Source organism: Sesamum indicum, linkage group LG5, assembly GCF_026168435.1.
Source record: "Sesamum indicum cultivar Baizhima isolate 11 linkage group LG5, ASM2616843v1, whole genome shotgun sequence".
NCBI lineage: Eukaryota > Viridiplantae > Streptophyta > Magnoliopsida > Lamiales > Pedaliaceae > Sesamum > Sesamum indicum.
In genome coordinates this window covers 18,704,965-18,726,945 of record NC_142661.1, presented here as the reverse complement: position 1 = coordinate 18,726,945, position 21,981 = coordinate 18,704,965, and the positions used below count along the sequence as shown (strand labels likewise).

The window sequence follows — 21,981 nt, the reverse complement described above, 5'->3', positions numbered from 1 at the left end:
GTCCCTTAAATCGCTTATGTTCTTCAAAACTGTGCAAGCATTGAATCAAGAGTAGAAAAGCAAACGATTAAAAACCAAGACCAAGATTCTCAATTGTTTTAATCCTTTATTTTAGATATTTGTGGTACACAAAGGAAAACCTAAGGACTAAGTATTGTCTTCAGTCTTCCAGCATAGCAACTTCTCTTGGTTCAATAGATGTTCTTCTCTTCCTAAGCATCTGCGCACTTCCAATGTGCAAGTCCATCGGATACGTAGTAACTCTCCGGGTCCTCAATGCATTATTCCAACGGGCATTTGCCGTTCCAATATCATGATGAATCGTAAGAATTTTGAAATGTAAATTTGGTCTCAACTTATTCTCAAATCTCTATAATAGTTTCACAGAAGAAAAACGAAGAAAAGCATAAAAAGAAGAAACTAAAACCAAACTAATTAATCCGATTTTCTGTCTGAATCATGTCATCAATTGTTCATCTGCAGAGGCCTATTCATGCTCCAGGCATTCAAACTGTCAATTTTGACAGTTTGAGTGCCATTGTTGAATGCATATAAATGTGCATTGTCATATATTGCAAGAGTGGGATAAACCCTTGATGAAATGCAAGTCTTCCCTCGTGCCCCAAAGCTCTCCACGACAGAGTTGTCAATCTGCGAAAAATAACTAAGAGTTATACCTATTTCTGAGTCCGAATAGGGTATGTAAATAAAAGACAGTCTCAATACTGTACCAGACTCCTGAGTGAAAGCTTCTTCTCAGTCAAGTCTACATCTACAAATCCTGCAAATGAGGGTCTGTATGCACCTGCCCCATCTCTTAAGGTTGACCTGTCAATTACAAAGGTTTTTAATCAGATACAAGCTGTTACAAATCTAATTGTTCTGATTAAAAGTCTGAAAACAGGAACATACCTTGATGCATCAGAGCACATAAGAACAAGATACTTGTCATGATCCTTGAAAACTCTAAAGAAGACGGGGGTGTATTCTTCCAGGTTTTTTGAAGCCAACGTCAAGAGCCCAAACGGTCCTAATCCACCTTGAACAGTTGAACCCTTGTGGCCACAAAGCTTCTGAGCATCATGTCTATCCCAGCTTGGATCAAATGGCTCAGCTTTGTCCAAGCTATCGAACAAGAAAGTTACATCTACATCAGCCTGCCATGCATAAGCAACCATGCCATATTAGTGCGCAGGTTCAGCTGCATAGGATCAAAGCCGATGAAACTGCATCATCTGTGGTGAAAAAGAGTACCTGAGCAGCTGTTATTCCTTTGATTTCAATCCTTTCTCCCTTCACAAGCTTCTTGTTTTTCAGTTCCACCTTCTTCCCTCTTAGAGTTTCTACTTCTTCAACAGGCCATTGCACCAACTGTTTGCCACTACTATCAAGCCAAATTGTACGTGGGATAAGCTGAAAAAACGAAAAACAGAAGGAAAAATCCAAGATTAGCATGATTATATACGCAGGAAAGAACTCAAGGTGAATTGCTTTCTGTGAACAGTTAATACCTGGATTCCGGCCCAACCCTTCTTAATATCATCGGCAGTAGAAGAAGACTCGTTCGCCCAACCCCACAAGATCCTCCTGTTCTTGCTCGGGTCGAAGAACGATTTTGAGGCGTAAAAGTTTCCGTAGTCGTATCTCAAGCCATTCCAGCCATCAATCATGTTCTTGTCAGGAATGTACTTATCATTCTTGTATGTACCTAAGGTGTAATACTCATATCTGGTGACATCAAGGCTGACCTTTAAGACATGCTTAACATTTGGATCCATAACAGAAGTTTCCAGTCCATTTTTACCAGAAACAGACACTGGGAAGAAATCAGGACACTCCCAATTCCCAGTCCTAGCAGTGGAATGCAGTGGATGTTTGGCCTTAACCCAGTGGATGAAATCCTTACTCCTATACAAATATGCAATCCCTCTGTGCCTCCTCCGACCACCCATTGATAACCTCCAATGCCTGTCCCGGCCCAACCAGGCTGTTGTTGGGTCACGGAATGCAGTCTTGTTGATGGACTTGTCCGCAACTATCAATGGATTGTTATCGGGCTTGATCCACTCACGGAGATATGGGTCCGATAAGTTGGCTGGGACGGCGTAGTTCTGGACTTGGGTATTTTTTTCATCGACTATCCCGGTGTAGAGAATAACGGGCTTGTTTCCAGGGAGGATTGTGGCTGAACCAGACCAACAACCATACTTGTCAAATGGCTTTGATGGGTAAATTGCATTGGGTAATGTTTTCCAGTTTATGAGGTCCTTGGACACTGAATGAGCCCAAACAATGTTGCCCCAAACAGCACCTTTGGGGTTGTACTGATAGAAGAGGTGGTAGATCCCATTATAGTACATTGGTCCTGTAATAAAGAAGACTAGTGTTAGAGAAACATAGGGGGAAATAGTGTATGTATTTGTTTTTTTAAAAAAAATTAAATTTCCTTATCATAATAGACTCAGATCATAGAGTGTCGGTATAATTATACCGAAAATAGAGAGAATAGGGAGACAGACTACTCACCATTTGGATCTGATGTTTGTGCATTAAATCATCCACCGAACCACATGACATAGAAACACATGAAGTCGTGAGTTGCATAATGTAATAAAATATAATCGGTAAATGGATAAGATTTTCAAAGTCAACAATATACGTAGCAAATTTGTAGCGTACGCATTCTGTAATAAATACAGTGGGAATGAGCTAGTCATAAACTGAGGATGCCGCGTTCATTAGATTAAGACGCCCGCAATCAGACGTAACAGTCATCCAGCTCACCACCTCAACCTATGAACTAGATATTTTTCTCAAGACTGAAAAGTCATTGGTGGAATATGAACTCTACTCCAATATTTATAAAAATTGAGGATTGGAATCCGACCCTCAATTTTTGTCTTCTGTTGTGACATTTAACTTTTCTGTTCGATGTTTTGTAATGTTCTATAGGTATTTTGATAAGAATATGCTTCGACAGTATATCTAGAAACATGCTGACAAAAGAAAATCATACATTTAGAAGAAATTCGAGAGTGGAGCTTTCAACCCAAATTTGCTTTGATTTTTCTTCATTTATATTGGAAAAAAGATGTCAAAGTTTGGTGCATACAAGAATTTTGAAACGACCGACGAACTCAATTGTCCTAATAAAATGGTGTTTGGATTGTCATCAAAACGTACCATTTGTTCTAGTGTTCTTTCCCTATGGGGTGAAGGACAGAAAAGCTGTGCACATTATGTTATAGGACGAATGCAGTCAGAACATGCATGCAAGAACTATACAGTTCCATTGTATGCTCCTAAAATTCAACATAATGTTTGGATTCGTTTTGTGAGTGTTTTGTTGTATTTTATGGAGATAGAGAGAGAAAAACAAAAGTAAATAAGTGTATGTTAGAAATAGTATATATGTTCGGATTTATTTTTGGAGATAATTTAAAATAAGTATTATATGTTTAATGTTGTATTTTGGAAGACAAAAATTACTATTCATTGTCAAATCATGTGTTTTTTATATATATTTATGTATATGTGTATATATATATATATATATATGTATTTATGCTAAAACAGTTAAAAACACCTAAATAAGGTATTTTTGAATGATGACAAACATTGAGTATGTTTTGACTTGTTTCGAAAATAATTTAAAAATGAAAACAAATATAATGCAAGTGTCGGTAATAGTCGAAAACTCTCGGTTGAATACATTTTCACTTTATTCACTCAATATATGAACAATTATATACATATATATATATATATATTCCTTAAGTTCAAATAGTAAATAATTATTCATATACACGTATAAACTGAGTATAACGTCTACAAGACCTTCAAAATACCAATATAATAACTACTTCTTAACAGTGTAATTAAGGGATTAATGCTTAAATGAGTTTGTTAAATTTAAAGAGATGAGATTATAAATGAAAACAATACTATCATACAGAATGGACTAATTCAATACTTTACATTAATACATCAAAATCTAAAACTTAGTACGCTGACCCTGAAAAATTATAGCCTCCATTTTATTGATTTTATTTGTTCGTTTTTCCATTATGTGACAATCAAAAACATCCTTATTAATGTTTACCTATATATTTCTTTAGGTGACATACAATTCAGTGTGCATCGATTTATTTTTATTTATTTTACGCTAATATATACAAAATTGAATATATTAAATTTCAAAAGTATATACACATGTATAATGTATAAAAAAATAAAAAAAATCCAAATAAAGCCATTGTGTCTGTTCACCAGCATAACACAAACCCCAGAGTTGATGATTTTCTAGGCTATAAACATATATATTAGTTTTTTCTGCCCAAGGCAAGATCTGATCCCTGGTCAAATACATACGTAAATACGTATACATATACACATGTATATGTGTGTGTGTGTGAGTGAGTTGAAGGCAGGCTACATCAAGTCAGTAGTGGTCAAACCCCGGAACAGCGCATATTGGCCCCATCCCCATTATTATACCAAGAACCTCCAAAAACCAAAATTGTCTTTACAAGAAAATTTGACTTCACCTCATATGAAAACCACACCAATTCCCAGAAAACATATATTACATCAAAAACAACTCATGTCTGAACAAAACTCATCATTATCATTCACACGCATATGTAATCTACAGATTATATCACATCATCACAATATAAATTTCACCGTCATCATCTAACATGATATATATATATATATATGACTTGTATCGTATCATTTGGTATTTTCAATCCAAATTATAAGAAAAAAGTTGAAAGGAACGAGGTTTAATTACCGTTGATCCAGTTCCTGGGAGGTTGGAAATGGTATCCAGTTCTGTGGAGTTGGTTGACATTAACAGGTGGGCGCGACGACTGTAAATGCATGTAAAGGTTGTGGGAGGCTTCGACGCCATTAATGATGAAGGTTGTTAGTGCTGAGGAAGAAAGGAAAACCCAAAGAATTAGAGTTGTAAGGGAATTCATCTTTGAGGTGAGAGTTGCTGCAATGAGGAAGAAAAGGTGGTTATTTTATAGGGGAGAAGAGTGATGGGGGGTTTTGGGGTTGTAGGAATTGGGGAGGATTTGACGACAAAGTCAATGGGATGACAAGTAGACTATTGGATAGTGATTGGATGAACTGGGCGTGTGCGCCACAAAATTCTAATTCAAATCGAGTTTGTCTAATTAATTATATAATAAGTATAATATACTTATTTTATGATTAGTGTATTAAAATGACTAATCACATTACGAGTATATCATATTTGTTCTATGATTAGTTTAATTCAATCAAATTTAATTTGGATTAGCATTTTTAACATGTGCGGTTATTTTCTGCGCGTTATTTAATAATTTTTTTTTTGTATTTGTCTGTTAGAAATATTAAGGGAAAGTCAGCTTTTTTTGTCTTATATGTTAGGATTGTTTTCAATTTACTCTCAATTGTTACGACTTTATCATACATTGCATCCTACAAGTTATTTTATTTTTTTCAATTTTAGTCTCACGTGCATTTTTCATTCAATAATTTACGATGCCATTATCATTTTTCATTAATTATTAAACGAAAAATGCACGTAAAAACTAACATGGAGAAAATTTTTAATTTATAGGATGTAATGTTAAAAATCACGACAAATTAGATTAAAATTGAAAAATACCTTAACATATGAGATAAAAAATACAGCATTTCAAATATTAATAATAAGAGTTGTTAATAAAGAAAAATAAATCATATGCATGTAACGTGGTGTGTTAAGATTTTTAAACCTTATTCTCCAACATAGATGAGAGAAAAAAAAATTATTTGCATGTGAGGGATCTCATTAAAAATATTTATTTATTTATAATAATTTAGATTTGTAGTTTTTTCAATCTTTTCAGGTTAAACTTTAGTATGGAGGGGGAAAAATGAAGAAGATGATGTTGTTCTCATGAGCCAATTTAATATTTCTACCCCATATAATTTTTATATACGTCATCTATATATATAGATATTAATTAAAGTAAAAAGTATAATAAAATTTGAAATATAAATTTTAATTTAAAATGAATGAAATCATAAATTGAAAAGGACTTGTACTCGACCTCGCACTTCTTCGCTAATACTTTTGAGTGGAAATTAGAAAGAAATAAGTTATTTATTTTTCTTGTTTTATTTAAATATTGTAGTAAAAAATAATTTTATTACATGTTATATATCAATCCACAATCGTAATATTTTATGTGCATAACATGTGTACGTAAAATGCAATATTAATTTACATTTTGTAATGAGCATTGTTATGGTTAAATCAAAACTTCTCAATTATTTTTGAAATATCTGCACATATCTACCTTTTTTTTATATTGTTCATTGTCAATGCTATATCAATACATTCAAATTGAAATATAAATTTAATACATCAATATATTCAAAATAAATAAATAATTAAGCCAGTACAATTAAACGTAGACTACTGCCCGACTTATGGGACTCGAACTCGCAACATCTCTGCATACTTGAGAAGCCAAAATTAAAGAGGGGGAGAAATCACTAATTGTTAACGCAAGAAATACACCAATTGGATCTAATTTAATTGGTGAAATTGAGGTTTCATGACTATAAGTTAATGAGTTCGAAGCCTATTTAAAAGAAAAGAAAAAGAAGGCAATAAATGCATGACTATTTTTTTCATCGGTGAAGGAAATAGACGATGCCTTTTTAATTGAATAGAAAATCACAGACACATCTCAGGAAGAAAAAAAAAAAAAGAAGAAGCAATTTTAATAGAAGTTGGTGGGAGAAGTTTATAGCTTTTGGTTTAACGGGGTGTTTGTAATAATTTTTATTTTTTCTGTGGGAATAAGTTATAGAGAAAGTCGTAAATTAAGCAACAGTTAAAATTGGAGCGTTTGAAAAGAAAAGTGGAATAAAGGGAGTTGTTTATAACTTTTTAGTTTAGATCAATTTAATTTAAACAATTCAAAATTAAAAATCTCTTAAAAATATTCTTTTCATGATAAACAATTATGTTAAATAGTTACAAATACCCCCTAAATTAATTTAATTTGAACAATTTAAAAGCATAAGTTATGAAAAAAAAACTATTTTCAACTTAATTTCAAGAAAATAAATTATTGAAAGAGATGAATAAAATAAATCATGTACTAAAGAATTGATCAAAATTAGAGTATAGAAGAGTAATTTATGTGACATTAATCAATCTTTGATCAGAGCAAAATTAACAATCAAAATTGGAGTCAATTAAGGAGTGTAAATATAGAATGTCCATAATGTCCTTCAAACATGTGGACACAATTGGAAAAGATCCAAGGTAGGGAGGGACTCGTATGCAATTAATGAGGGAAAATCTAAAAATATCCACCTCATGACATTTTTTGTTTTTGTTTTTGAAAAAAAGGGATAATTACATTGGCACTGAGGTTTGGTGTAATTACAAATAATTTTTTTATAATTTAAAAAATTACATAATATCTCGATGTTTGTTTCTACCCAACAAATAAATGTGTTTGTTAGTCAAAATTAACGGAATTTGTTCATATTAATAAAAAAATTGGACAAAAATTCAGATTTATCTTCAATTGACTTATTCCAAATCAAATAAATTTTATATATCCAAATTACCCTTATACGTACATTTTACATGCTAATGCATGTGTGGACATTTTCACCCATATAAGCATAGTTTGTTTAGAAAATATTTATTCGGCTTATAAAAAGCCTGCAAGTCAATCGGAGGTAAATATGAATTTTCATTAAACTTTTTTGTTGATGCCATCAAATTCTAGTAATTTTACTAGCAGATGGATTTATTTGATGGATAGAAACAAACTTCAAAGGTACTAAGTATAATTTTTCAAATTACAAAGAGTTTATGTGTAATTACATCAATCTTAAAATTGGACGAATTGAAAGAAAAATCTTTCTTTTTGGGTAGTGAAAAGTAGTAAAGATAAATGATGTCTCAACTAGTGGTTAAGACTGATATTTTGATGAATAAATTCGAGATCATGTGTTCGAGTTCCATAAAACGTATGTTAAGACAAAGTGTGATGGCATGATGAGATTCGGGAATAATTTCGACGGATTAATGAAGGAAACAGGGGAGTGAAAGACTTACTCCTAACTTGTACTAAAATTATGAGTAGTACAAGCCAATAATTTAGGTATATATATGCCATTACTTCTCCTATTTCTCATCACTTGCCCTAAAATATGTAAAACTCTTCCTACCTTAGATTCTTACATAAATACTGTCTACCTTCCACACATATATTCCTCCTCAGAGTTACTCCCAAACGCACCACAATTCCTTTTTCTCTTTCCTTTTAATTCTTTCTTGTCTTGTGAGAGAGCACCCCACCCGCTCCTCTTTCGACGTCATCATGAGATTTTTTTTGGGCGTAATATTCAGTTTCTGTCGTAATCACTACTTAATTTGTGAGCGTGAGTATGTAATATACTGTTGTTGTAAACAATGTTCCTTTTGAATCGTTACTGCTATTTGAGTATAATTTTTAACTGAAGTTTGTCAGATTAATATTTTAACTATGAGTACTTCCATTTATTTTCTTACAAGTTTAGGTGGTAATTGAAATGATTAGTGGCGTCCGGAAGAAATGACGTATTATTTTTGTTATGGTATTTTTTTCGCGCATTAGAATTTTGACTGGACTCGGAATTTATTGTACGTATCGTATGTGAAAATATTGAAAATGATGAGGATATATCGATTGTATAATATAGTTACAATGTCAAAATTGGGAATGGTGATAATAATTATTTATAACTTATATATTTTAATCTTTGTTTTAAATATATTGTAAATATTATTGTATTCATATACAGTAAAGTATGATTTCTTTTTGTTTAATCAGGTCGGATCCAAACCCAATAAATATAAAAAGTATTTTATTGGAATCAAATTTCAACAGTCAATATTTCAAGTGGACTATCTTCCGTAATTGTATGTTTGGTCAGAAAAAGGAAAAAAAGTATATATTGTCTATGTAATTAATAAAAGCATCAAAATTTGAAAAAAATAAAAAAATAAAAAAATTGAACCCCCCATCCCATGGGTGCAATTAAATAAGCTCCGTGTCCCAAAAATACTCATTCTTCACCCAATTAAATCTAATTCACTGCCCTTTACTGCTTTGATTAAAATATTATATTATCAAGTTGAATTAAAAAGTGAATTCCGACATTATTATTTGGTTTTTAATATTACCACGTGAACAGAATTTTGCAGTTTAGGTCTCCATATCCATCATGAGATAGACCCATAACTTATCACCTTCGTCTAATTTTCACATTATACATATTCATACCAACATGTGTAGTTTTTGCATGTTCTATATTATACCAATATATATATATATACAGAGAAAGAGAGGTAGTTTTTGCTCCATCTATATAAATTAGAGCATGCTAATAAGAAAAATTCTAATTTAAATCAAATTTAATTAGATCCAAATTAATTATATGATAAGTGTAACACATTTTGTGATTGGTGTATGATTCAGAAAGAGTGACCAATTATATGATAAGTGTATTACATTTGCTTTATGCTAATCTGATTTGAAAAAGAATTTTCCACTAATAAGATCATTGGTCGCTTATAATGTACATATAAATCATCGGTCATGACAACTTTCGTATTGAAAAAAATAATCTAATACTGGATACAAATAGACTCGTTGTTGTCAATTGAGTTAGTATGATATAAAATGATTATTACTTAGAAAATTCTGGATATCGCTAGTCTGGACTCTTGGAAAAACAAAGGTCAGGAATTTTCAGAAAATACTCAAAATATTTGACTTGGGGAGGGGGGAGATTTTCTCAAGATTTTCTTGCATCATCAGAAAAATCAACTTTGGTGTTCAAAAGGGACAGTGATGTATCTTCGTCTCCTACGTCTCTCTCTCTCTCGCGCGCGCGCACACACATAATATGTTGACTAAAGAATATGTGATATAAGATAAGACATCCGATGCAATATGCACTGAGTAACATCTCATGAAACGTGCGTTGAAAATGAATAAAAATTTTTGAAAGTTAGATACATAATTTAGGGTGAAATTACACTTTTTATCTAATAGAATAGAGAATTCAACACTTTTAGTCCTTTACTTTATCGGACTAAATGTGTTAAGTTTTTCATTTTTTGGATCATTTTAAGAATTCTGTAAAGCAGGCGATTAAATATGTCAAGTTTTTTTAATTTTGGGACAATTTGAAAATTTGGTAAAACAGGGGACTAAGTGTTGAACCCCCTACTTAGGTTTGCTTTTTTTTTTTTTTTTAACATGTAAACTAGGTTTTGTTTTGTATACATTACGAGTCGAAATTTGAAAATTTATCAGCACATAAGTAATTTAATTTAAAGAAATAAATGATACTAATGTGCATTGTATTCTACATTATTCGAGCTTTATTCTACATGTATATATGTAATAATAAAAATTTTATGTTGAATTTTTATAGATTCAAATAAATAAATAAACAATAATAATTATATATTAAATACGACATGAAAACTTTGTACATATGAATTATCCTCCCTGCATATACGACATTTCTTCAAGGTCCACTATACATGGATTAGATAAGATCTCAAATATTCATTGACTTGCTTGCAATTGGGTGTTTGCCTCATGACATTATTTTCAATAAAGATTTTAAAATTAATAATTTAATTTATTTGAAGTATCCATTTTTGGAATTTATAAAATATCAAACTTTTTTTAAAAATAAGCTCTTTGAAATTTGAAAATTTTATGTATATATAACAATGATAATTCTATAATTAAATTAAAGAAAATTTGTGAACAAAATTGAAAATAAGAACTCTTCACTTTCTTAAATGAGTTTATAAAATCATAACATTTAATTTGAAATTCACAAGTCAATTATGATAAATATTTTATAATATATTTTAAAAAGCTAAAAATACCATTACTCCTACTTGAAGGAGATACACACATATATATATGTACGTATGTGTATATATATTTTTTATTGTAATTACATTCGTCTTTTTTGAAATTTGATTTGTTAATACATAAACTTCTTGTGATGTGGAAAATTATATTAAATACTCTACGTTTATTTTTATCTAATAAATAAATTAATTTGTTAGTAAAATTCACGAAAATTATTGGTATTAGCTAAAATGTTTAACGAAAATCCATATTTTTCGCAAATTGATTTATTATAGATTTTTTACAAGTCAAACAAATCTTTTCAAACCAAACTACCTTTATACATCTTGATATCCTAATGCATGTGAGGAGGTACATTTTCGTCATTAGTTATAAAGGCAATTGGGTCATAAAAGATTTACTTCACCTGCAATAAATCTTTACTAAGTCAATTAAAAAACATGAATTTTTATTCAACTCTTTTGTAGGTATCAACAAATTTCATAAATTTTACTAACAGATGGATCTATTTGTTGGATGGACAAATGTTAGAAATATTACATGTAATTTTTTAAATCACAAAAAAAATTAATTATATACAGAATCTCAAAAGAGGACAATGTAAATATTTCTTCTTTTTAATAGTATACAAAAAATGTCAAAAAGTGCAATCAAGACTATGCAATTATTGGAGCCTCTAACTTGCACTAAAATTTTGTAAAAATGTTTATGGCACGAAAATTTAGGTATGCCATTAATTTTCTCATAAAAAAAATAACAGAATTTAGGTGTTACAAGTTGGAGGGAAGGGTGCAGTATCCGTGCCCAAAAATTATGAAAATGCCTACCTTATATTCCGGCATATATTCCTTTGCATAAAAACAGCATTAATTTCGGGTAGACATCATCATATATATCTTATATCCATACAAAACTCATCACTCTCATTGCAAACAAACATGACCCAAAATTTGATAGAGGATTGTAATAACTCTCGATTGACAATAAATATAAATAATTAATAATTATACTTATTGTTTGAATTTATTAAGTTCAGTGAATTTTGAAAAACGATTGTATATATATGACTTTATATTAATTGAATTTGAGATTCATCAAAATATTATTAAAAATAACTCAAAATGAGAATTGAAAATTTTCAAATTATTTGAAACATAAAATTATCTAATTAATAAGTATAATTGATTTATTAGCATAAATTTAAAATCTTTAAATTTAATTTTTTTAGCCTGACGTTTTAAGAGTACTTCTAGTTGATTTAATTTATGTTTGGTAATAATCGAAAATTATATGTGAAGAAGCAAAGAACTAAAACATTATTTTTTTAATGGAATTAAAAATTTCTATATACACTGAGTGTAAAAATATTAAATAAAAGAAATTAAATCACATTAATAGTGTACAACAATATTTTGTACCAAGAACCAAAACGACACTATGTTCCATTTGTGACGGATAATTCATCGCTAAAGCCGTCGCAAATCCGTTCCATCATGGAGAGTAATTGTGGTTTTGATGTTTTCATCACAAATATTTTTAGTGAATATTTTTACATTTAATGCACACAAAAGAAAAATATAAAATGAGAGGTACGAAGGGAAGTTCTAATTTAAATTGAATTTGGTTGGATTTAAATTAGTTATATGACAAGTGTAATTTACTTATAATATAATTAATGTATATTTCAAAATTAAAAAAAAAAACCCAATTATTTTTATCATGTAATTGATTTAACTCATATGTCAAGATCGCATAAGAATATTCCATGGTGTGAAATGATGTTGCATATGGCGTATTTTGGGGTCCAAAAATGGAAAGTGCTGTTTAGTTGACGAATATGGGAAAAGCGTTATGACAATTTTAAGAAATTCAATAGCATGTTATGTGTGCAATTAAAGTCATCGCCATGTCTCATCCAACTCCATAAAATAGGAGGGAGGGACATCTTTGTCCACTGCCTTTTACTAATTTTGTTTTTATATTAAATTGTCATAGAAAGTGAAATTTAACACACTATTTTATTTTTTCCTGACAACATGCAAATTTGCACCACTAATTTGTTTAGCTAAACTTAGCAAAGTTTTATTTACCTAATTTAGCAAAAAATTAAAAATGTTTGATTGGCAAATTTAATTTCAATGACCAATACCCTATACTTTTTTATCAGGGATAATTGCATTGCCGCCTCCTAAGATTTTGTATAATTATCCTAAGATTTAACAAATAATGACATGTCGACTAAAACAATAAAAGTCAAGTAAAATGTAAAAATTCTGAGTACGGAAAAAGCAGCAGACGTGCACAGGGAAACATGCTGAAAAGAAATATTACCAGAAAATCAGCTTTGTCGATCACAAGTGAAACTTTTAAGGTGGAATTTTGTGTAAGAACGTTTCCCACAGCCCACTTTCTTAGAACTACTTATGTTTTGTGGAAAATTTGATTTCTATGTCGACGTAAACTGATTTTCCTTTCTTAAAGTTACAACAACTGTAACTGGCAACTGTTTGTGGGAATTTTTCAACATCACATGTTTTTGTATCACATTAATGTCTGTACGATGAGTCGTGTTTCGTACTATATTTATAGATATATGAACAAAGTCTCATTTTGATACAAGGTTGGAGATTCTAAGGTTTTCTTTTATTTTACAATTGATTTTAGGTTTTTTTTTTTTAATGGGCAAATTATATAGATACCCATTGAACTTAGATCAAATCATCTAAAAAAATTATCAATATGAATTTGTCATGTATTTCGCAAGAAAAATGAAAAATAATCCATATATTCGGCGAGAACCATCACCACCATTTCCGTGTAGGACCACGGCCGAAAAAATGGGGCAATCTGTATGGGTTTGGAGCATGAGTTGACAATTCTTCAATTCCGGGGGGGGGGGGGGGGGGGGTTGGGCTTTTTTGCTATTAATACTCCATTTACATATTTTATAAAAATACACTAAATTATCGGGTGAGAACTAGAAAATTTTCAGTCTTTGTAAGGATTTGTACATTAAATATTGAGTATGATGTATATAAAAATAAATTGGTCGAAAAAAAGAAAGAAACCATAATATTCTAGGAGGCTCAGGAGAACCTGTTAGGCCGCCCTGGTGGGTGTCTCCCAAAACAGATTGGTAAAGAGAGGAGGCTCACGACATCCCCCTACTCGGATTATGATCAAAGCCCAACAAAACATTCAACCTAAAAAGACCCACGTGGCAGCCCACACTCCACCGTGACATTCAGTTGGCGTAAGTGTTTGCAACCACATTAGCCCTAGAAAGAAAGGACTTTCTGACGGCTAGGACTCCTTGTAGATGAGGGAGGTCCCACCAAAGCCCTGAACTCCTTAGCTGCTAGAATTTCCTAGCACTTAGAAGTTCTCGCTTATGAAAGGTTCCCCAACTCGAAGATAAACATTCACTAACAAATATTAATAGAAGATAAGAATAAATTATCTTTTAGTCCTCCACTACGTGGGACTAAATGTATTAAATCCATAATTTAAACATCAGATCTTGAAGTTTAATCGAGTTTGTCCAAAAGTCCTGCAGTAGCGAGTGAATTCCATGTGATGTTTTATATGAAATAATAGTACACACATTTTAGACATGAATTTTTTCTTTTTATGGTCATTGAATTAACCAAAAGGTAAGTAATTTTTATCAAAACCTTAAAAATACATGTAATAAGGTTTGAATGGATTATTAACCGTAGCATTCAATACCATTGAATTTAAAGAAAATCTATAATTTGTAGTAAATAAAGAAAGTGCAACATGCCAAATCCACCTACCAATACCTCTAAATTCATTTAATTTAATTCTCTGAATCCAAGAAAACGCTTTGTTTGCTTTCATATTCATCCAAAATTCCAAGGAAATTAAATTCAAAAGTCCCAAAATGAGTCTGAGTGTCTGCTTGGTTTTATAATTGAATAAGTCAAATCTATGCTTTGTATGATCCAAGATATTTTTTTTCTTACCATCTAACCTTTTTCTAACTTCTAATCTTGTCCCATATAATTACTCGTTGTACCCACTGAATAATTCTTTAGTTCCATTACTAACATTGAGAATGATATTAGTTTTAAAATTTAGCTACAATCTATATTTGCATAATCAATTATGAAATCGTAAATTCAAAAATTTCAATCATTCTTTTTAAAATCAATTATATAACTCACTCTTACCTCCTCACTAAAGCAAATGAAGCCCAACTAAAGCCTATTTTCATTCATGGGTCAGCCCATCACTGACATGGCCCAATATTACTGGGTTGGGTCAACATGAGCAACAAAGAATGGCTACAACGTGAGATTTTGTCTCATATATAATTATTAGTGTAAGGAAATTTTATTTTGGTTTCCAGGTAAGCAATTTTTGTCTGATATGGAATAAGTTTGTGAATAATAACATAATACTAATCTCCAACTACGTAAAGGAGATAAAATATAATAAATGTTGACTGAAAATTTTTGATAGAAATCAAATTAATTATAGAGCAATTTTAGTGTTTATTATGTGATTGATTACTTTTCGTAAATTATATCCCAATCACATTATAAATTTATTGTTAAACTTGATTAGGTTTTAGAATTTTTCTAAATACTTATGTTGTTTTTATCCATTAATGCCTTCCAAAATAGGACAAAAAATAAGAGATACTTTGATTGTTTTCATCTAACGTTGCCGGCCATAAACTGCGACAGCCATCGATCGAACTAACCTCGACAACAAGAAAACCAAACAGGAAACTGAAAACAAGAACTCAACATTTTTGTCCCAAAAGTTCAAAAACCAAAAAATGGCTGCTGTTTACGATCGGATGAAAGAAGTCAAAGAATTCGATGAATCTAAGATTGGCGTCAAAGGTTTATCCGACTCCGGCATCTCAACCATACCTCGTATTTTCATCCACCCGCCGGACAAAATATCCGACGTCGCGTCATCCCCGGACTGCGTCGGAATCCCTGTGATTGACCTCTCCCACGTGCAGTCGCCGGATAAACGGGCCGCGACAGTCGAACAAATCCGGGAGGCGGCGAGCAGTTGGGGCTTCTTCCAAGTGATAAACCACGGCATTCCCTTGACCGTTCTCGACGAAATAACTGCAGCGATAAAGGGGTTCCATGAACAGCCGCAGGAGCTCAAGGCGGCGCACTACGTCCGGGACGAGCACGGCGGCGTTACTTTCTCCAGCAACCACGACTTGTTGAGGTTACAGCAATCTAGTTATTCCATTTATGCTGAATTCTGAATTAGATTTAATTTTTGGAGCTCCGTAATTTAGGTCCCAGGCAGCAACCTGGCACGATTACGTCTCCGTGTGGCTGGCGCCGGCGGCTGTGGCGCCACCAGCGGATAGGATTCCAGCCATGTACCGCCGCGAAATTGCAGCATGGGACAAGCATGCAGTGGAGCTTGGGGAGATAGTGGCGGGGCTGCTGTCGGAAGGGTTGGGATTGGATCCGAAGAGGCTGAAGGAATTGTCTTTGTTCGAAACCCGGATATTTGGAGGGATGTTCTACCCATATTGTCCGCAACCCGACTTGACGGTGGGCCTTTCGGATCATACAGACCCGGGTGTGCTGACCATTTTGTTGCCAAATCAAGTATGGGGTTTGCAAGTGATGCATGGGGGAAAATGGGTGGACGTGAAGCCTCTCCCTGGTGGATTGATCTTCAACATTGGAGACTTTCTTGAGGTACCCCATTCCTCATATTACAAAAATGTCCATTAAATTTGAAACGCCATGATGTCGTTGCCTTTATATTTTACATTACACATATATATATATATATATATTTCCTTGTAATACCATATTGATAGAGGTCATACTCTCAATGGTTGTTCTCGAGTTATAGGTGATAAATCAATATTACACATGAGTAGAAGTCTTGGAGTCGCTCCCAACCAGAATACCCAGACAGTCAAGTTAGAAGTATAAGTCAATAGATCATAAATATATAATAGGAGAATTAAGATGTAATCTTAGATCATATATTTTCTTACTCATAAGGCGATATTTGTAGGTTTTGGCCATGTGTAGCCCAACGGGTGTTCTCAGATTGTGTCGTGTGTTTGTTCTGTGCACGACTACTTTTCCATTGTATGTGACAATTTGTGTTTGAACTTTACAGATTGTGTCCAATGGGGAGTACAGAAGTGTGCAGCACCGGGTGCTGGCAAACTCGCATAAAGAACCACGGGTCTCAATAGTGCATTGGTTTGATGTCGGCAATTGGGGTGATTCTGATGAACACGGGCCGTTGCCTGAATTGATCTCACAAGAGAAACCTGCTAGGTACCGGAGATTCACAAAGAAAGAGTATGTTGAGAACTTTTACAGTAAAGGACTTGACAGCAAATCTCTGGTGGAAAAGCTCAAATTGTGAATACCAGACGAAGTAGCTGTCAAGAAGCATTTTTATCTTTGCCCTTTGATTTTTCTGGTAAAAATATTCCGCAGGCCCCAGACTTCACTTGGACCGGAAAATTTCTCTGTACTGTTGGGTTTCTAGAGTTACCTTTGAAACAATAAAATCTTTCTTACTGTTTGAGAAAGAAACAACAATCTAAACTCGTTTAATTTTAAGAAGTGATGAGATTCAAGCGACAACAACTTCAATCCAATGTGAAATTCACCCAGGCGACGTCTTTTCTTTGGTAATAAAATGATAACAAATTCACCAACATAAAGAGGGTTGAACAGATAAGCCAGGAAGGTAGCAGTTCAAGAAATCAAACATGCATTCTATTCAATCTTTCCTTCCCCAATTTGAATGGAGTGTGGCGTTTGATGACCTTGAAATGAAGATAATTTTCCAATGCAGCCAACAATGAAATTTATCCTTAGTCCGGTCAATGCGAGACCCAGATACCCAATCCCTGAATCCAGATGGTCCAAGAATCATCTTCACCATCAGAAGTGAATCAGTTTAGGAAATGACTTTCTGAAAGTTCAAAGTTTACGAAGTTGACAGTCATTTGGTTGCCTCAGTTTCGGCTTGAGTGCCTGGTGTCCATCCTGTTGATCCTCCTGCAGGCACCACCACACCTTCTTTCCTCAGAAAATTTACCTTCACAGAAGCCAGCGTTAGTGTTGATTTTAGTCCATTAGGGATGCGGTTTTTTCCCTCACAAAGCATGAGTTTAACCTCGTAAAACATTGTGAATTTGTGCTCATGACCATGGGCACCGCCCATGAAAATTAAGTGCAACAAAATGAATCCAGCTGAAAATGTTAGAAGTATGGCGTATAATAGTTATCTCCCTCTGCATTCCACGGAAGTATTGGCACAATCAGGATGGCAACAATGGATTACATGTAAGAACATCAGTTAAATAAAATAATTGGATATTTCAGAGTTTGAAGTAAAAGTTTTGGCTTTATGGAGAACCACTTGTAATTAGAACGTCCGGATTTAAGGCATCCCACTCCCAATGAACGAGTCAAGTCTTGCATGGGGCTGTTTATACACAACAATGTAACAAAAAGCAAACATTTCAGATTCATATAAAAGACTCGGCACTATTACTTGATCTTGTTTCAGCAAAATCACTATCTCATAATTGGTCGATGTCCCACATAATCAAACACCAACATAATTCTTGTTTAAACTAGTTCGATGCTAAATAGGAAGAGTAAAATATGTTAACTTGGAAAAATGTCCCAACAGCAACTCCAAATATGCAGACCACGACAATGAATTACAGCCTCCTTCCCCTTCTACCACCCTTTCTCCTGGTGCTGTCAGTTGGAATCGGGGTCACATCCTCTGAAAGGGAACAAAATATCAGCAGAATACAAATAATTTACAAAAGAGTTCGTCTTACATAAACAAACCCTGAACTCAAATAAACATTGTAACATATTATTAGGTCTGAAACTCTTGCATTAGAAGATTCAAAGAAATCAAAAAAATGCTCATACCAATACGACCAATCTTCATGCCAGAACGGGCGAGGGCTCTAAGTGCAGACTGCGCACCAGGTCCAGGAGTCTTGGTCTTGTTGCCCCCAGTAGCACGGAGCTTAATGTGAAGAGCATTGATGCCAAGTTCCTGCAATTTCCGTGTGTCAGTTAATCACAAGGACTGCTACAAACCAACATTGTGTTTAGATGGAAGATTACAAAACCTTGCATCTTTGAGAAACATCTTGTGCTGCAAGCATGGCTGCATATGGAGAGGATTCATCCCTGTCAGCCTTCACCTTCATACCACCTACATCCCAAAGCAAAATGCATTCAGATTCACAATTCAGAAACAAAAACACGCCAGAAGTGATAAATATCACAGGAATCAACTAACTCATCATTACATAGGAATCTTTGAAAATATAGCATACATCCAGTAGAAGCAAAGGCCCCCATATAGAATCTAAAACAAAAGAAATTTGCATGCCGGCATTACCATCGACTTTGACTAAAACTAAAATACATGCATTTTCCCGAGCATGATGAATACAACAATCAAAAAGCTTTCATATAAAATGAAATTCGAACCAGCTAACAATACCTGTAATACGAACCATGGTTTCCCTTCCAGATAAATCAGTCACATGCTGCAGAAAAAAAAGTCAATGCAATTAACAAATTGCAAAAATCATATCCTAATATTACGCTTTCTCCTTACTATATTTACAAAGATAATAGAGAGTTTTAACACTTTCTATACTCACAATGAAGGTATCATTGAAAGAGGCAAAGATGTGGGCAACACCGAAAACTAATTCTCCATCCCTAGTGGCAGGCCCAAGAGTGACATTCTCTTCCTTGGGCTCCCTGGTCCTTCTCTTAGACTATTAAAGTCAAGAAGAAGATTATTAGTACAAAAAACCCAATGAAATGGCAAAAATAATCAATATGATAGAACTAGTATCATTGAGATTATGATCCATTTGTACTCAGTAAAGAAGAATGCTAGTGCAGATTTGATTACAATTTTTTCTTCTTTAAAGGAAAAGAAGCTAACCTCTTTTGCCCGGGTGAGCTAGTAAGAGTTAAATACAGTGCAAGCTAAAGAATCCGGGTGAGCTAGTAAGACTTAAATACAGTGCAGCTAAAGAAAGGACGGGTAAAAGAAGATGGAACAATATCAAACGTTTTGTTGGAATTAAGCATAAAGAACAGCTAATCTCCAAACTGAACAATTCAGATAAAACCACACAATGCCAACCAAGAACAAATTGCCAAAAATTCATCTAATGAAATAAGATTATAAATTTCCCATCATGCTTTTTCCCAAAATATAGCCGTCACAGCAAGTTACCCAACAGAAACAACCATAGCCTACACTTCAATCCAACGAAGGAGCATTTAGAATTTATATGAATCTACATAAGAAAATTCATTTGACACCGACGTGAGCACATAGAAATTCAATTAGCATTACCAGCATCACATAAAAAAACAGAAAGATCAAAAGAAAGCTTAAACTCTCAACAGAGTCTAAACAAGCAAAATTAGCAAGACGAATCTCGAAATAAATACATAGAGCAAGGAAATTCAATTAAGCCGTATTAGCAGCATCACATTAAGGGGAAAAAAAGGATCAAAACAAAACTTAAACGCTGTACAATGTCCAAACAAGCAAGATTAGCAGAATGAATCCCGAACTAAATAAACAAGAATCACCCTTTCACATATATCTATGTACGGGAAATACAATCGAACACATGTGTCTTATGTTCAGAGAAATACCATGGCTCCGACGACTGAGAGAAAGTGGCTTTAGCTGCTTCTCAACTCTTGAAAACCCTAATGGCGCAGGGTGTGGTGATATGTAAGGCTCGGCCTTTATAGTTAGGGTTTTTGAACCGGTGGATATTGTATATTACCGTAAATGCCCATGCCTTTTGTGTTTGTTTCTGATAACTCCTACAATTGATAGATAAAACGCTGCGGAAATAAACTTTCGATATTCTCACTTTTCCCCCATGTACTTTTTTGATTTTACGAATTAGGTCCTCCAGAAGGTTTCAGGATTTACGTATTTGGCAACGGAAGTAAAAAGAAGTAAAAATGAAAAAGAGAGAGAGAAGAAATATTCAAAAATAAAAAAGATAAAAAATTTATAATAAATTTGACAGCTGTGGGATTTGAACCCACGCCCTTTCGGACCAGAGCCTAAATCTGGCGCCTTAGACCACTCGGCCAAGCTGTCGTCGTTTGCTGTTCTACTCGCAAAGTAAATTCTCATTCCGGTTTTTTTCTTTTACTTTTTTAAAAGATAGATTTGGTCCTCTAAATTTCATACTTTTGATATATTAACCTTGTAACTATACAGTCATCAATTTTAGTCATGTATGTATTTCGATAAAACACATTAAATCCAATATATTTTTCGAATGTGACACTTTTAATTTTATTTTTGGTTGGAGACAAAAAGAAGTCAAAAAAAAAATTAAGTAAACCTCAAGCTCATGTTGATGAGAAAACTGAAAACTTCGATTTGTTTTATCTTGTATTGAAAAATGCCCAAACATGAAACACAAGTAGTGATATATCCTCAAAATCCAAACCAAAGTTTTCAGTTTTCTCTCCCACTTTCAAACCCTAATTTGTCACAAAAATCTCCCATAATTCTCCTCTTGATAATTGGCAATTTTTCAACGTGTTTTGAGAATTCTTCAAATTGTTTATTTGAAGAAATTATGGAATTTTTAGTAGGATTAAATATTTTTTATGCAATTTCATTTGGAGAATTAGCGGCTTTGTTTGATTTTGTTGGGAAACATCAAGTAAATAACACATGCAAACACATGTCTCCCCCAAAAAACTCACTCACAACGTTAAAGAATTAAAAGTGTCACATTTGAAAATCATATAGGACTAAATATTTTTTATTGAAATATATAGAACCAAATTTGATTATTATATAATTACAGAAATAAATATATCAAAGGTATAAAATTTATAAGACCAAATGTGTTTTTAAAAAAGATAAAAGAACCAAAAGTGTAACAGTCCTATACTTGCACGATGAAGAATGAAAGTTTGCCTAAAAGTCCTAACATCAAAGC

General features: G+C 33.0%; 3 protein-coding genes and 1 non-coding gene across 4 annotated transcripts; 1 reads left to right on the top strand and 3 right to left on the bottom strand.

The window, feature by feature from the left end:
• Positions 1-86: 86 nt before the first annotated feature.
• On the bottom strand, positions 87-3,483 carry LOC105161745 (beta-fructofuranosidase, insoluble isoenzyme 1). The gene is made up of 6 exons (XM_011079544.3): positions 2,527-3,483; positions 1,512-2,365; positions 1,255-1,413; positions 913-1,157; positions 732-828; positions 87-651 (listed from the first exon to the last, which is right to left on the bottom strand). The coding sequence occupies exons 2-6, from the start codon at positions 2,358-2,360 to the stop codon at positions 466-468; spliced, it is 1,536 nt and encodes a 511-aa protein (XP_011077846.2). The 5' UTR covers positions 2,361-2,365; positions 2,527-3,483; the 3' UTR covers positions 87-465.
• Positions 3,484-15,611: 12,128 nt separating this feature from the next.
• On the top strand, positions 15,612-17,530 carry LOC105161744 (1-aminocyclopropane-1-carboxylate oxidase homolog 4). Its single transcript, XM_020693928.2, has 3 exons — positions 15,612-16,172; positions 16,246-16,660; positions 17,097-17,530. Exons 1-3 carry the CDS (start codon positions 15,760-15,762, stop codon positions 17,349-17,351), a joined length of 1,083 nt encoding a protein of 360 aa, XP_020549587.1. The 5' UTR covers positions 15,612-15,759; the 3' UTR covers positions 17,352-17,530.
• A 914-nt stretch (positions 17,531-18,444) lies between these two features.
• LOC105161743 (small ribosomal subunit protein uS11x) lies at positions 18,445-20,819 on the bottom strand. The gene is made up of 6 exons (XM_011079542.3): positions 20,660-20,819; positions 19,639-19,758; positions 19,476-19,521; positions 19,096-19,181; positions 18,890-19,019; positions 18,445-18,734 (listed from the first exon to the last, which is right to left on the bottom strand). Exons 1-6 carry the CDS (start codon positions 20,660-20,662, stop codon positions 18,667-18,669), a joined length of 453 nt encoding a protein of 150 aa, XP_011077844.1. The 5' UTR covers positions 20,663-20,819; the 3' UTR covers positions 18,445-18,666.
• Positions 20,820-21,042: 223 nt separating this feature from the next.
• TRNAL-UAG (transfer RNA leucine (anticodon UAG)) lies at positions 21,043-21,122 on the bottom strand. The gene has a single exon. It is a non-coding gene; the product is annotated as a tRNA-Leu (tRNA).
• Between the last annotated feature and the right edge of the window lie 859 nt (positions 21,123-21,981).

What these genes read in the sequence shown, in the direction of transcription:
- LOC105161745 (XM_011079544.3), bottom strand. Translation starts at nt 2,360, where the DNA reads ATGTACTATAATGGGATCTACCACCTCTTCTATCAGTACAACCCCAAA. An exon ending in AGGGTTGGGCCGGAATCCAG is followed by an intron (nt 1,414 to 1,511) that starts GTATTAACTGTT and finishes TCGTTTTTTCAG; the next exon opens with CTTATCCCACGTACAATTTG. An exon ending in ATGTGCTCTGATGCATCAAG is followed by an intron (nt 829 to 912) that starts GTATGTTCCTGT and finishes TGTAATTGACAG; the next exon opens with GTCAACCTTAAGAGATGGGG.
- LOC105161744 (XM_020693928.2), top strand. Translation starts at nt 15,760, where the DNA reads ATGGCTGCTGTTTACGATCGGATGAAAGAAGTCAAAGAATTCGATGAA. An exon ending in AGCAACCACGACTTGTTGAG is followed by an intron (nt 16,173 to 16,245) that starts GTTACAGCAATC and finishes TCCGTAATTTAG; the next exon opens with GTCCCAGGCAGCAACCTGGC. An exon ending in ACATTGGAGACTTTCTTGAG is followed by an intron (nt 16,661 to 17,096) that starts GTACCCCATTCC and finishes TGAACTTTACAG; the next exon opens with ATTGTGTCCAATGGGGAGTA.
- LOC105161743 (XM_011079542.3), bottom strand. An exon ending in CTTTCAATGATACCTTCATT is followed by an intron (nt 19,522 to 19,638) that starts GTGAGTATAGAA and finishes TTTTTTCTGCAG; the next exon opens with CATGTGACTGATTTATCTGG. An exon ending in AACCATGGTTCGTATTACAG is followed by an intron (nt 19,182 to 19,475) that starts GTATTGTTAGCT and finishes TTTGGGATGTAG; the next exon opens with GTGGTATGAAGGTGAAGGCT.